Source organism: Eublepharis macularius, chromosome 4, assembly GCF_028583425.1.
Source record: "Eublepharis macularius isolate TG4126 chromosome 4, MPM_Emac_v1.0, whole genome shotgun sequence".
Classification (NCBI taxonomy): domain Eukaryota; kingdom Metazoa; phylum Chordata; class Lepidosauria; order Squamata; family Eublepharidae; genus Eublepharis; species Eublepharis macularius.
Genome location: NC_072793.1, coordinates 186312312 through 186328253, shown reverse-complemented (window position 1 = coordinate 186328253; position 15942 = coordinate 186312312). Strand labels below are relative to the sequence as shown.

The window sequence follows — 15942 nt, the reverse complement described above, 5'->3', positions numbered from 1 at the left end:
TCAGCCCTGAGGCCCCCCAAGAGCCCCCCCTTCTGCCCCTGCAACCTTCACCCACCTCAGCCTGGGACAGTCCAAAAGAGAAGAGGGAGAAGATGGAGGCTTGTTCAGGGACGGGCCAGGAAGGGTGGGCTGGTGGCACCCAGAAGCCAGAGGGGGTCTGGCCCATGGAGCCCACGCAAGGCAGGCTGGGCCAGTGCTGGTCCTCAGAGCCCAGGAAGGGCCAACGGAGCTGATGGCGCCACTTGCTATGGGGCAGCCAGGGTGGGGGTGGGGTGGGGTGGGGAGAGAGATCAGAGGCCGCCTGGGCCATCTGCTGCCGTTCACCTCCCCACTGCCTGGAGCAAAGGCAGAGATCCCGCCCCCTTCCTGCCCTTCTGCCTGTCAACAAGGACGGGGGGGGAGGAGCAGGCGGAGCCTCTCCGCTGGCTGGGAATGCTCAGTCAGCCCCCACAGGGGGTGCCGATTCCCACAGGTCCCTCCCTCCCAGCAAGGTCAGGGCAGGCGGCAGAGCAGCAGCCACTAGGGCAGAGATGCGGACACCCTGGCAGCTGGCCTCCTGGGAGCTCAAGGGGTGGTGGAGGGGCCCTGCTTGGCATGCTGAAGGCCTCAGGCTCCGTCCTTGGCAGTGCCAGGCAGGTGGAAAGACCCAACCAGTAAAACAGTGCCACCGTGTGGTAGTAAAAAGTAACTACATGAATATCTTAAACATTATAATGAGGTGGTTGTTGTGGATTTTCCGGGCTGTACAGCCGTGGTCTTGGCACTGTAGTTCCTGACGTTTCGCCAGCAGCTGTGGCTGGCATCTTCAGAGGTGTAGCACCAAAAGACAGAGATCTCTCAGTGTCAGAATGAATGAATGAATGAATGAGGGGTAGCAACTTTTGCGGGGGGGGGGCAGTTTATAGCCCTCTCTGAGGGAACAAGTTGGGACCTCAGGGTCACTTTAAATTAGAAAACCTTTCCTCTTTTGCAACTTGGATTTCTCCCTTAAATTTTTCTCTTGCCTTTCCCAGAAATGCCAAAGGGGGGAGCAAAAGGAACCCGCAATCAAACAGTCTAAAACAGCAGTGAAGTCAAGTGCCCTGAGGAGGGGCCAGATTCTCTGCTCTGAATGACTGGGGGGTCCCCCATAGAGAAGGCCATTTGCTTGGGTCGGGGCAGCCCCTTTACGTGGCCTGGCACGCCTTCTCCCCTCGTCTCCTTTCTCAGTACCTCTGGGGGTGAAGCCTCAGTCTGCCAGGCTCAGAAATGGCCTCTCCTGTTTGCCCCACAAGAGGCCTTCTAGCATGAGGTTTAATAGGAAGGAGAATTGAGAATCTGGCTGGGGAAAGATGGCCAGGGGGCGGAGGGGGGGGAGGAACTCAGCCCTGCCAGCTGCAGCCCCCTCCAGGCTCCCACCCCCCACCCCGTGCGGGCTCCCCCAAGCCCTCTGCCTGTAGTGGGGGGAGGTGCTCTCTCTCTCTCTCTCTCTCTCTCTCTCTCACCTGATTCCCGGCGCAAGTTCTCCCGGTTCGGAGACGTGGCTTCCTGCTTCTCCTCCAGCTTGGGACAGGCGATGAAAGAGCCCCACAGAACTGATGGGGAGTTCCGGCCCTGCTTGCTGCAAAGGTGGTAGGTGGCCCCCAATCCTCTCCCGTTCCCCAGAGGAGAGGGCCGCTTCCTTCCTTACCCTCCTTTTTATCTGGGACATGCAGGGGAGGGGGGGGCAGAGACAGGATCCAGACCCTTCCAGTAGCGCGCACAGACTGAGCAGGGTAGCAGCCACCATCTCCACACTGCAGCCCTGAGGTGGGCTGGGCGGCTTCCCTCATCCAGTCCCACCCAGCAGGTTGAGGCTTCAGGGCTGGCAGGACCGAGGATGGTGGCACAGGGAGGTGTGGCTCCCCAGCTTCCCCAGCATTTAGGGGGTTCTTTCTCGCTCCAAGTTGAAAAGCGCCCCCACGCCACCATGTCTTTCCTTTAAAAGGGGGGATCTAGTATAGCACTCTGGACCTGAGAAAGCCAAGTTCAAATCCTCCTTCCTTGATGAACTGGGGCCATTCACACTTTCTGCCTAGCCCACATTACAGGGGAGTTGTGGGAAAAATAGGGTGAGGGAGGCGATAAGCCTGCAATCTGCCTGGAGCTCATCAGAGGAAGGCTGGGACAGAATCTAAAATGAGAGGATAGAAGACCTGGCTAAGGGCTCGGATGCAAACCCTGAACCTCCACGGCTGCCCAGGGGCAACTTCCATTTTGCAGAAATTCACACAACTCCCTATATAAAGTATTTTTAAAAACAGGCTAAAAAGGGACACTGCTCCTCCAGTTAAAGTCATCCATGAAGGTTAATAAATGCCCTTTTGTAGCCTGTTTGCAGTTAGCGGGAGAACTTGCCAAACGAGGGACTTGCCAGCCATCCCAGCAACACCCGAGAGCAATTTTAGGAACAGTCGGTCAGAACACGGCCTGAGCACAGGTTACTCCCCAGGTGTATCGGAGGGGAATCAATAGAACTGCACAAGCATTTTATTTATTTATTTTAGATTTTTATTCCGCTGTCCCCACAGGTGGGCTCAGGGCATATTACGACGATTTAAAAACATGTATAAAAATTGTACATTATAAAACAGTAAAAACATAAAAAAAACATTCAAGCCCTTCAGTACAATAAATTAATAACCAGAGGGCAGCCAGTAAGTGCTACTTGAGAAGGCAAAGACAGGATCAAGAACAAGAATTCAGGATGGTGGACGACTCTAGAGGAGGGTTTAGATCTTTCAGTCTTTTTGTTTTTTGCTAAAGAAAATGGATTTCCGGATGCAAGATCTGGAGCCGCCAGGGGGTTAACTGATGAGGCCTGTCAGAAAAGAGCGTGGTGGGGGGGAGGTCATGCTGGAGAAGAATCATAAATCATAAAACAAAAAGTGCAACTGGGCAGCCAGCCAGGATTCCCCTCCGCCCTCTACCAAATCAGAAATTGTATTGGCCTCTTCCTTTTGAGTAAAATATTTTCTTAGTGTTTAAGTAAAAGCACCATCTGCTGGCACTGAGAAGAATAAACCCAATATAAGCAAAGCCAGTGCGCTTTTAATGATATTTAATCAACTCCAACAGTCATTGAATGTAGCAGGAGTTTCACCATCTCCCGTTCACGGGTGGTTAAGGGGGACTCAATGGGATGCAGAGGGAATGTTATCTTAAGCCCCCTCTGCTAGGCAGGGGAAAGGCCCCATTGCACCCTGGCAAAGAATGTATTTATTTTACATTCCACCTCTCTCCCTAATGAGGACTCCAAGCATCTTCCAACGTCCGCCTCTCATCAAAGCCCTCTCGCTTATTTTGAGAAAGGCAGGCAAGTCATGGGGGAAGGTGTGTGGGGGTAGAGGAAGAGGTCCCCCAGGCTCTGCCACAGGGGCTACGAGGAAGTCCCTGGTCTGAAGGTTAATATGACTGGCCTACCTCACAGGGCTGTTGGAAGGATGACAGAGATACTGTCTGTGAAGCGTTTGGAACAATAAAAGTCACTGCGAAGTCTCAAGGTTTTGTACAACCCTTTTAACCTGCGGGCCGTTCCTGCATTCCAGGCAGGCTAAAAACAAATGAAATTATTGTGGGAGATGCACAAAGAGCCTTTACCTGCGGCTGGTGTGGCGGGAAGTGCTGCGGACAAAAAGAGAGAGAGAGAGAGAGAGAGTCAAAGCCCTTGAAGGGGTGTTGATTTCTATGGGTTTCCCATGCTATGATCTGCCCAGCCCCCTAAGAATATAAGCAGGGGACTGCTGGATCCGACCAGTGGGGGCCCATCCAGTCCAGCCTCCCGTCTCACACAGGGGCCAACCAGTTACTACGGAGGCCCAACAGCAGGGCAGAGAACCCAAGGCCTGCCCCTGCTGTCGCCTCCTGGGACGTGGAAATTCCCTTCAGCCACCACAGCTAGTAGCCACTGGCGGACCTCACCTCCACGAATCTGTCTCATCTCTTTTGAAAGCTGTCTCATACCTGTGGCCCTCACTACACCCTCTGGCAGCGAATTCCGCATCTTAATCGCTCCTTTTGACTGTCCTGAATCTCCCGCCCATCAGCTTCTGTGGATACCCTCGATTTTTAGTACATTGGGAGAGGGAGAAAAAGGTTGCTCTGTCTACCGTCTCTACCTCGCGCATAATTTTATACACCTCTGTCTTGTCTCCCCTCAGCTGGCTCTTTTCCAAACTGAAAAGTCCCAGACTTGGCAGCCTTTCCTGCCCCAACCTCATAATCATCTTGGTTGCCCTCTTTGGTGTTTTTCCCAGCTCTGCCTGTCCTTTTTGAGAGACGGTGATCAGAATTGCACACAGTATTCCAAAGGAGGCTGTACCACAAATCTTACAAAAGAATTCCCCGACTTCTATGGCAAATTTTCAAAAAAGCAGATGGCTGCACTCTACAACTTTTTTTTTTCATTGAGGGGAGGAGTTAATTTAACAGTAAAGAGACCAGCTTGGTACACAGAACCTAAGTAGAACTGCCTGGAGAAGAGGGAGAATAATTACCAATATCCACACCCCACCTTTTCAGACCCAGGTCTCTTGTTTTTAATTTAAGGGGAGGGGTTCCAGTTAAGACAGATCCCAGAGGACCAGAAGCTAGGAGAGTACTGGGCGGTGGGGTGTCTGCCCCCCCCTGCAATAGTGCTCGCTCCTCCACTGGCCACGGCCTGCCCCATTACCTTTTCTCTTCTTCAGGTAGAGGGCGAGTCCCACGGCCACAAAGACCGCCCCCAGCAGGCCTCCCATGGACCCCGTCCACACTTTGCTCTTGGCAGAGTCCGACCTCCGTGGCTCTGAGGAAAGAGAGAAGACGGATCAGGGCCAGATTTGGCCTCTTGATTTCACAAAAGGGGATTTGGTCCATAAGGCATACGAAGGCACGGCCCACATCTGGATCCCAGAGAGACTAGGCTGAGCTATGAGGATGGAGTGGCTGGATTTGCATTCAGATCCTGTATCACACCCCAGGCAGTGTGGAGAGACACTCCATGCCCAGAGCATTTTCTGTGTTTCCCATCTCAAAGTGAAGCATTAAACTGGGAGAATAGGAAGATGTCCTGATGTATTTCCAATAAAAGGAACACTCTTTATGAGAAATGGACAGAGTTCAGGGACACAAAACTGTTCAAAACTGAGACAAAGCAACACTTTGCAGAGAGTTAGAAGGTCTTTGGACTGGCTCCAGGTTGTTGGTGGATAAAGAGGGGGCCTCCAGGGCCTGAAGCGCCTCTGACTCCAGGGAGAATTATGAGGCTACCTGGGGAGCCAGTTCTGCCAAAAAACCACCTCCCAAAATAAGACGCGCTTTCTCATGATTATGAGCCTCCCAGAAAGGAGAGGAAGAGCCTGAAGGGATTTTACAGTTACGTTTCCAGGGACAACATGCAGCTTTCACAATGACATTGGAATATACAAATCCGGGTCAGGAATCCCCAGAGAACAGCAAGGACGTTCCACAGGGAATGAGGGACAGCTCAAAAATCTACCTCCTTTGATTCCCCCTTGCTTGCCAAACACTTAAGAATTTCTTCGGTAGATGCAGACAAAATCCGGAATTCTCATTCCATCCACCAAGAAGCCTCCCTTGGAAAGCACCTGCTATGTCCACTCAAACTCTGAGCTGGTCAGAGTTGACACAGGGAACTCCCACCCACTTTGTGTGGTTCTGTCCCCAAGGGAAAGAGGAGAAGGGAGAAGCCCTCCAGGCTCTTACCCCACTGCACGGTGATGGGCTCCGTTAGGCTGCTGTGCTCCACCTGGCAGGTGTAGACGTCTCCCCGCTCAGGCACCGTCTCCAGCATCACCTGGTTCATGAAGGTCCAGTCTCCGTTCTGGAACTCCTCCGAGTATCCCAACCCCTCCGTCTGCTCCTGCCCATTCTTCAGCCACTTGAAATTAATTTCAGAGGGGTAATATCCTGCCGCGGTGCAGATCAGGAGGCTGGGGTGGGACAGGGGCTCTGCCTTGGTGAAGGAGATTTTCACTGTGGGCTGAGCTGGAGGGGAGGAAAGAAAGGGGGGAAATTCAGAGATGCAGGAGAACTGGGAAAGCACAGACAGACCGAGAAGAGGGAGACGTTATCATGTCTGCAGTTGATAATATATCTACTGACACAATCTCTGGCCTCTTCCCCTCACCAGGACAACAGATAATCCACTAACTCACCTTCCCGTCCCTGCACAGACCCATACACACACCTCCTCCCCAACCCCAGCAGTTCCAGCCTGTTTCCCAATCTTGCTTCCCAGTATTAGGCTCACATCCGTCCAGTCCTGTATTCTCTCTCTTCCTCCTTATATTTACAAGCTGAATTAACAGTTACATCAATTTAGTCATCATGGAATCATGATGCTTTGAAGATGGGATTTTAGTACCTTTGCAAAATACAATGAATTCGATTTTGTTGGGAGGAAAGATGCCAGAAAATTGGAAAGTTGCTACCTTTACATTTCTGCCCAAAGAAGGGCACGATTTGACACTAGCAAAAAAATATAGACATATATCATTGTTGAACAATGACTACAAACTATTTACCACAATATTAGCAGAAAGAATTAAGTATGTTCTCAAAGACTTTATTCATGAAGATCAAAGTGGTTTTTTGCCCAAAAGACAGTTGAAAGACAATGTTAGATCTGTATTGGATCTAGTGGAATACTTGGATAAACATAACGAAAAACAAGGAGCTCTAATTTTCTGGGATACAGAGAAGGCCTTTGTCAATCTGAATTAGATTTTCCTCTTCCAAGTATTGGAAAAGTTTAATTTTGGGGAGAATTTTATCAAATGGGTGAAATCAATTTACACCTCACAGACTGCTAAAATTATTGTTAATGGAGAAGTAACTAAACCACGTGAAGAGGATGTCCATTGTCACCACTTCTTTTTCTTTGGTGTTGGAGATTTTGAATAGAGGCATTAAACAGGAGGAAAGCAGCAGAGGCATTACAATTAAGAAAAACATTGATAGAGAAATTAACAATTTGGTGCTCTGGCAGGTTTCAAAATAACTGAACAGAAAACAAACATGTTAACGAAAAATATGGATACTAAAAGCCAGGATGATCCCATGAAAATAGCAGGTTTCAAGGTTGAAAAAAGGTAAAATGTTTAGGTATCACGCTGACAGGGATGAATTGTATGCTATTTTAAAATAACTATGTTAAGACATGGAAAGAAATTAAAAAGGATTTAAGATGAGATAAAGTACTGTTGTCCTTGCTGGAGAGAATATCTGTTATCAAGATGAATGTTTTACCTAGGATGCTATTTTTGTTCCAGACAATACGTGTTTTAACTTCATAAGCACCATTTAAACAGTGGCAAAAGGATATATCAACATTTACATGGCAAGGAAAAAACCAAGTGTTAAATACAAAATTTTACAAGATGCAAAAGAGAGAGGTAGCTTAGGTCTACCAGACTTGGAGTTGTATTTCGCTGCCTCATGTCTAACGTGGATGAAGGAACGGATGCTTCTGAGAAATGAGAGGCTCTTGACATTGGAAGGTCATAACCGGAGATTTGGATGCCATGCTTATTTGTGGTATGATAAAGTAAAGGTCAATGAAGACTTCAAAAATCATTACATTAGAAGAGACGTCTTGAGAATTTGGAATAAACACAAACCGAGATTAGCACAGAAGACACCGCTTTGGATTTCAACACAGGAAGCTTTCTATAGAAGTGAAATGATAACTAAACAGAGATGGTTGACATATGGAGAATTATTAGAGTTCTCACAAGGGATTGTAAATTGAAGACAAGAGAAGATCTCATAGCTAAAGGCTATAAATGTCAATGGTTCTTCTATGCACAATTGTTAGAAAAGTTTAAATTAGATAAAAAAATTATGGGGCTTTGACTATGATAAAACAGAGTTTGAAAAAGAGCTTTGGACAAATGATGGCTAAACCAACAGCTATGATCAGAGATGAAACACTGTCTACTTTCATGCTTAATTGGAAATTCCTTATTGACTTTCTGCATGAGCCGAGAAAACATGAATGGATGATTTGTGGATTTGATTTCTAAGAAGTTAAACTTGGGAAAAATAATAATAGAAGGGGGGGCAGTACTGAAAGGATAAATTTTAGAGGTATTAAAATGTGTGTAAAGGTATAATAGGTACTGTAGAGGAAAATGAAATATATATCATTTTTCTTTGATTTTCCTTTAATTTTTGTTTTTCTTTCTCTCTTTTTCTCATTCTCTTCCTTTTTAATTTTCCCCCTTTCTCCACCCCTTTATTGGGCTTTTAATCTTATTAATAAAATAAAAAATATTATATATAAAAAAGAAATGATGCATGGGGTAGAGAGAGTGGACAGAGAGAACTTTTTATCTCTGTCCCAAAAAGACATCCAATGAAGATGATGGGCAGTAGATTCAGGATGGAGGAAAGAGAATACGTCACGAGTGAATAAGAGGTGGAATTCGCTGCCAGAGGATGCTGTGGGGCCGGAGGCACAGCTGGCTTTGAAAGGGGACTAAACAGATTCACCGAGAACTGGCCTGATCCAGCAGAGATTTCTTACGCTTGTTCACTTTCCTCCAATAATTCCTAGAGGCTGGTGAGGCAGGACTTCCCTGTGGCAGGAGCCAGGCTGATTTTCCCTCACCAGTTTTTGTTCCTTTGCATTCCTAATAATTCTCTCTTTGTTTACAGTTTATGTGAATTGGCCTGGGGCAGCCCTTAGACCAACTGGCCTGTAATCTCTTGGTTCCTCTCTGGACCCCTTTTTAAAAAGTGTGTCTCTGGCTCTGTTTGTACCTCTAAGGGATATGGCAGAGCCGGATTTACATGAAGAGAGGCCCTAGGCTTCTCCACGTGTGAGGCCCCTCCCAATCCCCCACCCTCACGACTAGAAGAAAATGGAAGAGTGTTATAAAGAAAATTGAGTGTAGCCGAGGATGATGACGGGTATTTAAAAATCTGCTATTCACAATTTCTCCTCTAAAGGACATAAGATGTTATTGTTAAATACCATAGTGATTGTAAAAAAAATGCATACATGTTAAAATTAACACTGAAAAACTTTTGCAATAACTGAACTTTGTAAACCTTTTGTGGAATAAGCATTAATTTTTAGAAAAATGAAGTTGTAATGTTATTCTTAAAAAAAAAACCCTTGAGTTTACAAATTATATTGCCTGGGAAATATAAATAATATGATCATGATTACCTGACAGTGTTGCACTTTTAGAATCAACTTTATGTTGTCATTAAACTGTCAGTTTTAAAATACATATTAAGAAGTAAACTACACCCATCAAATGTTTTTTTCTAGCCTTCCTCATAGCAAAATCATCCAAAACTTCATCAAAATTTGTTTGTCTAAGTTTGTCACTTCCAGTGTACAGAACGCTCAGTGCGGACAACCTCTCTTGAGACATCGAGGCCCTTAATTCATTTTTAATTCTTTTGAGTCCTGAAAAACTCCTCTCTCCCGAGCAGTTAGTGACCACAAAGCTAAGAAACAGCCGCAAGATTGCGGCTTCCACATTAGGAGGGGCCATCTGAATTTTTTCCTTGTATAAAATTTGATAAAGGTCTGTATGAGACAGAGGAGTGCTCTTCTGTAAGCCTATGGCTTTGTCTCATGTACAGGTGAAAGTGCAGAAGTTCATCAATAAGTTTCAGGTCAATATCTTCTGGGTATGCTTCCATCAGCAGTTCAACACCCCCCCCTCCTGCTTCTCTACCCTTCCCCCCATTCCCTCCCTCCCTGCCATTCCTCCCCAGACCCCACCTGCTTCACCCTCCCAAGACCCCCATTCCCTCCCTCCCTGCCATTTCTCCCCACCCCCTCCTGCTTCTCTACCCTCCCCACCTCCATTGCCTCCCTACTTGCCATTCCTCCCCAGACCCCTTCTGCCTTTCAGCCCTCCCAAGACCCCCCTTGCTCCTTTACCTGCCAATCCTCCCCACCCCCTCCTGCTTCTCACCTCTCCCCAGACCCCCCTTGCCCCCCACCCGCCAGCCCTTCCTAACCACTCCCCCCCAGCCCTCCCCAGCCCCAGCTTTCTAGAGCCTGTTATATTTATTTGCACAACAGGCTCTGTTTCTAGTTAACTATAATTTCTCATCTAATAATTCCAGCAGCAGCAAACACCAGGCTCCCATCCAACAATCAATACTAGCCATTTAGAAGAGCCAACTGCCAAAAAAAATGTTATATAAAATAAATATGTAAAACTTTGATTAATAACAACAACAACAACATTATTCAATTTATATACTGCCCTTCAGGATGAAAACACCCACTCAGAGCAGTTTACAAAGTATGCCATCATTATCCCCACAACAAAACACCCTGTGAGGTAGGTGAGGCTGAGAGAGCTCCAGAGAGCCGTGACTAGCCCAAGGTCACCCAGCTGGCTTCAAGCAGAGGAGTGGGGAATCAAACCCCATTCTCCAGATTACAGTCCCGTGCTCTTAACCACTACACCAAACTGGATTAGATTCTGCAGTGGCTTTAGAAAAATTTATCTACTATTAATGTATGAAGCAGTATTGTTTGTATTTATTGGCATGACAATTGACACCATCAATATTTCTTTTCCTATCCAAGAAGTTCTGAGAAAGGGGTTGCAAGTGCATGCTGCAGGCAGGGCTCTGTGAAGTGTGAAAGACAGACTTCCCTGCCTGGGAGGGGTGAGGCCCGTGCCAGTCACATGTGCTTGCCTTGCTCTGTTCAAGCCAAGGAGGAGGGAAGGAATGGAAGGGACTTGGGAGAGCTTGCTTGCCTGGTCTATCTGCCCCAGCCGGCCCCCCACTCGCACTCTCCCACTGATTAAAGTGCAGCATGTACCACTACTGACCTGACCCTTGAGCTGGGGAAGGCTACGCAGCTGGTTGTTAATTCTGGGCTGCTGGCTCTGGAGTCCTGGAGTCTGTACTCTGAAGAGGGGCACCAGGGACCTAGCGGGGCTTGTCAGTCCAACCCCGGCACAGTCTCATCAGGGCTGGCCTTAAGGCAATGGGAGCAATTGGGCCAAATTGGGCCCCGCGGGCTGCTCCTAAGCCCCCCCACCCACCCCGCACCAGGGCAATCTAGGTGGATTTTATGTATATCTCTAAGATTCTGCAGACTTTGGCTGTGAACTGGGCCCCAAAAGTTAGGCTCCAGAGTTTCGAATTGGGCTCCACTGGCTGGCCCTCATAGTTGCTGGGCCTGAGTTGCTGGCCCCTGCCCTCACATGAAGTCTTGGGTTTGCAATTTTGGCAGAGAGGAGACTGCTGGGGGGGGAGGGCAGGGCTGTGGAGGCCCCCTAGATTTAGAGACCTACTTAGCCTATACATAAATCCGGCACGGGGGGGGGGGCTGAAGGGACGCTGGGAGTGTCTGGCTCTTTCTTTATTGATTTAGGGGATCTGTATGCCCCCTTTCCCAAGGCGGATAACAAAATAGCCCAATAACAAACATTAAAGTTATCAATTGAACCCAGGCTTGCAAAACCCCAGCTGCAGATTTTTAAAAATTGTTTGATCAGCTTAAAACGACTTTAATAACTTCAGACTATAAGCAGGCTATAGGCTGGTTTTAAAAGTTTAGTTCCTTCTGGACGAAGAGAAAGGGTTTGGGCCGGGTTCCAGAAAGAAAGCAAAGGAGAGCTGGGCCAGCCTCAAGGGGCAGGGCGTTCTGCCTGCCAGGGGCCGCCCCTGGGAAAGCTGCCTGCAGAAGTCAGGCAAGATCCCATTCTTCGGACTTTTCCATCCTCCCCCCCCCCCGCCCCAAAGCCGCTCCCGGCCAGGAGCCCCCAAAGAGGGGTCAGATGGGGAAGGAAGACCCCCCCATGCCCCCCCCGCGCTCACCCTTGGTGGTGAGGATCCCCTCCCACGCCTGGTAGTTGTAGCGGCAGAAGCGCTCCACCTCGCCCCGCCTGTTGTCCAGGCGCTCCTTCTGGCTGTTCCAGTAGTCGGCGTCGGGCCGGCCCAGCTCCGTGAGGGCCTCGTAGGTGCCGCGGCGGCTGTCGAAGCGCACGAGCTCCTGCCGGTCGTAGAAGTAGCGGTCCAGGAAGCGCACCTCGCCCCGAGTCCCGTTGGCGAAGCGGCACTCGGGCTTGTGCTGGTGCAGGAACTGGGCGGCTGCGGGGGGAGAGGAGGGGAGGGAGAAACCGTGAAGCAGCAGCCCCCCCACACACACACACTCGGCCTCGGGGGCAGCGGGCGGAGGACCCCGCCTCCCCTCCGGATGCCTTGGCCTGGTGCAGGAACTGGGCGGCTGCGGGGGGAGAGGAGGGGGAGGGGAAGAAGGGCCGTGAAGAAGACCCTCCCCTGCCTCTGGCCCGCTTCTCCTTCCGCCCGCCCGCTGCCATCAATCTGGGGAGGGCGGCATGCTAGGGTTGCCAGCTCCAGTCTGGGCAATTCCTGGAGATTTTGAAGGTGGAGCCTGGGGAGGGCAGAGTTAGGGGAGGGGAGAGAACTTAGCAGTGTGTCATGCCATACAGACCACCTCCTGGCCAGCCATCTTCTCCAGGGGAACTGATTTCTATGGCCTGGAGATCAGTTGCAATTCCAGGAGATCTCCAGCCATCACCTGGAAGTTGGGCAACCCTATGACATGCCTTTGGAGCCCCCAGAACTAACGGGGTAGCCCGAGAGGGGCGGGCTCTGCATGCAGGCTGGCAGCCCAGAGGCCAGCTTCATGCAGTTTTCCAGGCTCTTCACAACTTGCAGAAAGGAATCGAAAGGGATATGATTTCGGGGGGGGGGGGGGGAGTGGTGTTGGCCTCCAGTAGAGGAGCAAGATTGGAGTCCAGGAGCACCTGAAAGACCAACCACGTTTCCAAGGGATGAGTTTTCAAAAGTCAGCGCTCCCTTCTTTAGATACAAGGAGTGGAAAGAGGAAGGAGTCCTTATAATCCAGGCAGAGGGTGGGAAGGGTATGGCAGATGTCAGCTCATACCCTGGAAAACAAGTTGGTCTTTAAGGTACTGGTAGTGGAAAGTGCCCTCAAGTCTTAGCTGACTTACGGTGACCCTTGGCAGGGTTTTCATAGCAAGAGACGAACAGAGGGGGCTTGCCATTGCCTGCCTCTGCAGCCCTGGTCTTCCCTGGAGGTCTCCCATCCGATTACTAACCAAGGCTGACCTTGCTTAGCCCCCAGAGCGGCGAACCAGTTAGTGTTATTATTATCCCCACAATGCAGCTGGGGAGCTGGGCTGAGAGGAGTCTGGGTCTGTCCTTGAAAACAATTTGGGGACTCCGGTTCGTCGAGAACACCACGGCTTATTTACTGCTGGGAGTTAGGTAGTGGGCCTATTATTCCGCAGTCACTCTGTGGGTTACCGATTAGTTCCCAGGTCAAACCAAAGCACTTCCAAAGCCCTTCACCACCTGAGAGCCACCCACATATCTCCAGAACTACCAATATGCCTTGTCTGGACAGCGTCTTCTCTCCTCTGAGCAGGGCCTTCCGAAGGAGCCACCCCACAAATGCGTAGGGTCAGCAGGTGCCCATATCCGTGCCTTCTCGGTTTTGGGCCCCCCCACCCTGTGGAAAGGCCTGCCTGAAGAGGCCAGGAAGGCCCCCACACTCTTAGCGCTCCACTGAATGTGCAAAATGGAATTGTTCAGGCTGTAGCAAAATCGGAATTGTTCAGGAGGGCGAACTCCGTAGTGTTATGGAGAGGCAAGGGGTGTGGTTGATGGCTGTGTTTGTTGGATTAGTGTGTTCTTAATGGTGTTGTTTTCTAACTCTGGTGATCCAGGTTGGCATTGTTTGTAGGTTATGGCTGATCCTGTTTCTCTTCCATTATTTTAAAATGTTGTGACTCACCCCGAGTCTCAGCGAAAAAGGGGGACTGTAGAGAAAGAAACGGGGGCGCTTCCAGGGACGGGCCAGGAAGGAGGGTCCGAGGTCCTTCAGGCTGAGTCTGTGCCAGTGGCACCCAGAAGCAGATGGTGACGGGGCACAGGAGCCCCCAGGTTGAGCAAGTGCTTCAAAGCTTGAGAGGGGCCCATGGGGCTGAGGGCGCCCCCCTTCTCTAGCCACACAGGGCCCCTGGAAAGGGTGGAGGCAGCCTGGACGGGCCCCTCCCCTTGCATTCCACTCTCCACCACCTGGAGAGCAAGGGATGCTCCAACCCCGTTTTCAGATTGACAAGGATGCACATATTGGGGGTGGGGGGGCTAAATCGGAACTCTGTGTGTGTGAGGTGCAACATATGGGGTGGGGGTGGGGGGGAGGCTCCCCGGCTTCTGCCCTTCCCAGCAGCCAGACACCAAGTGGGCTGCCTTTCCTGCTCTTCCCCGCAGGGTTTGGGCAGGTGGCAGAGCAGCAAGTGGGGCAAAGGACCAGCCACTCCGAGGTCCATCCCTGGTGGAAGGAAGCAAGGAAGCCGCTTTGGCTTAACCTTCCTCGCAGGGTTGTTGTGAGGATGAAATGGAGGAGAGGAGAATGAAGTACACCCTTTTGCCCCCCCCCCCCAGGGAGAAAAGCGGGGTATAAAGGAAGTCTATGAATAAAATAATGACGGGTGTGTGCCTCCAAGCCCCCACCAAACCTCCCTCCGTTCCCCCAGCAGCTCTGCTTACCAGGGGGCTGGAGTCTGCCTTCTGTTCCATGGACCAGGGTGAGACAAAGATGCACCATCAGGAGGAGAGTCGCTGGCAGGATCAGGCCAGGCCCCATGGCCGCCCCACAGCAAACCCACTTCTGGCCCAAGGGAAGACTCGGTCTGCTCCTAGCTGCGGGGGGAAACTTTTCCCTCTCCAGCCCTGGGGAGTGGGTGGGGCCCAAGTCCAGAGGAGCACCAATGAGAATTCCCTCTGAAGCAACGTCATCGGTCTCCAGGCAGAAGCACCAACAGCGGCTTCTCTTGGGGAAAATGGTTTTTTACTGAGAGCCCTAAGAGAAGGCAGAGGACAGAGGGGAGGGGGCTGTGTGTGCGTGTGCCGGTGTGTGTGGGCCCAAAGGGGGAACATTGAAGGGCGCCACTTTCCTGACCTACCCCCATTCTTCATCCCTGGCAGGCCACCTCTGCAGTGGGATCCCCCCAAGCCCCTGCTTTGTGGGAGTGGGGCAGCTGGGTAGGTCTGATCTGCTTAGGACGGGGAGGTTCAGCAGGCCGTGGGACCTCTTTTGGGGGTGGGGCAAACACCCCCCCTTTCTCAGGCAGGCCCCTGCTTCCCTTGGTATCTCTTGGCCTTTCAGCCCTGAGGCCCCCCAAGGGCCCCCCTTCTGCCCCTACAGCCTGCGCCCTCCTCCTCCGGAATAGATGGGGGAGATGACGGAGGCTCTCCCAGGGACAGGCCAGGAAGGGTGGGCTGGTGGCACCCAGGAGGCAGATGGAGACAGACCCATGGAGGCCACCCAGGCAGGCTGGGCAAGTGCTGGCCGTTTCTCATGGAGCACCAGGGAAGAGTGGAGGCAGCCTGGGTCATCTACTGCCATTCACTTCCCCACGGCCTGGTGCAAAGGGACAGATCCTGCCACTTTCCTGCCCTACAAGTCTCTTATCCACAAGGCCAGGGGGGATCAGATGGACCATTCTCCTTGGGAACGGAGATTTGGATGCTCAGCACTCAGCTGCAGTGCAGATTCCCACAGGCCCTCCCTGCAGGTTCAGAGCAGGTGACAGAATATGAGCCTCCAGGACAGACCCAGCTGCCATCCTCAGACCTAAATGTCTGGAGGGGCGGTGGAGGATCCCCTGCCAGGCAAGCAGAAGGCCTCAGGATCCATCCTTGGCATTGCCAGGTGGGTGGAGAAGACCCTGCAGGCCCCAGCTGGCCAGAGCTGCCCCCGGTCAGACGGAGCGTTAGGCAGCTGCATGTGTTTTCAGGGGGACTTCGTAGGTGCAAGCGGTCCCATGGGGGGCGGGGGGGGGGGAGATGCAGCCATTGGCAACTCCACAGCTGGGGGGGGGGGGTAGTGAGCAGCACAAGAAACAAGAAGCCGTTGGAAGGCTGGGGGGCAGGGGG

The 15942-nt window shown here is 51.0% G+C and overlaps 1 protein-coding gene across 1 annotated transcript; it reads right to left on the bottom strand.

Annotated features, from left to right (window-relative positions):
* Nucleotides 1-56: 56 nt before the first annotated feature.
* On the bottom strand, nt 57-14583 carry LOC129328040 (H-2 class II histocompatibility antigen, E-S beta chain-like). Its single transcript, XM_054976778.1, has 7 exons — nt 14554-14583; nt 11830-12325; nt 5725-6006; nt 4691-4804; nt 3619-3642; nt 1485-1574; nt 57-61 (listed from the first exon to the last, which is right to left on the bottom strand). Exons 1-7 carry the CDS (start codon nt 14581-14583, stop codon nt 57-59), a joined length of 1041 nt encoding a protein of 346 aa, XP_054832753.1.
* Between the last annotated feature and the right edge of the window lie 1359 nt (nt 14584-15942).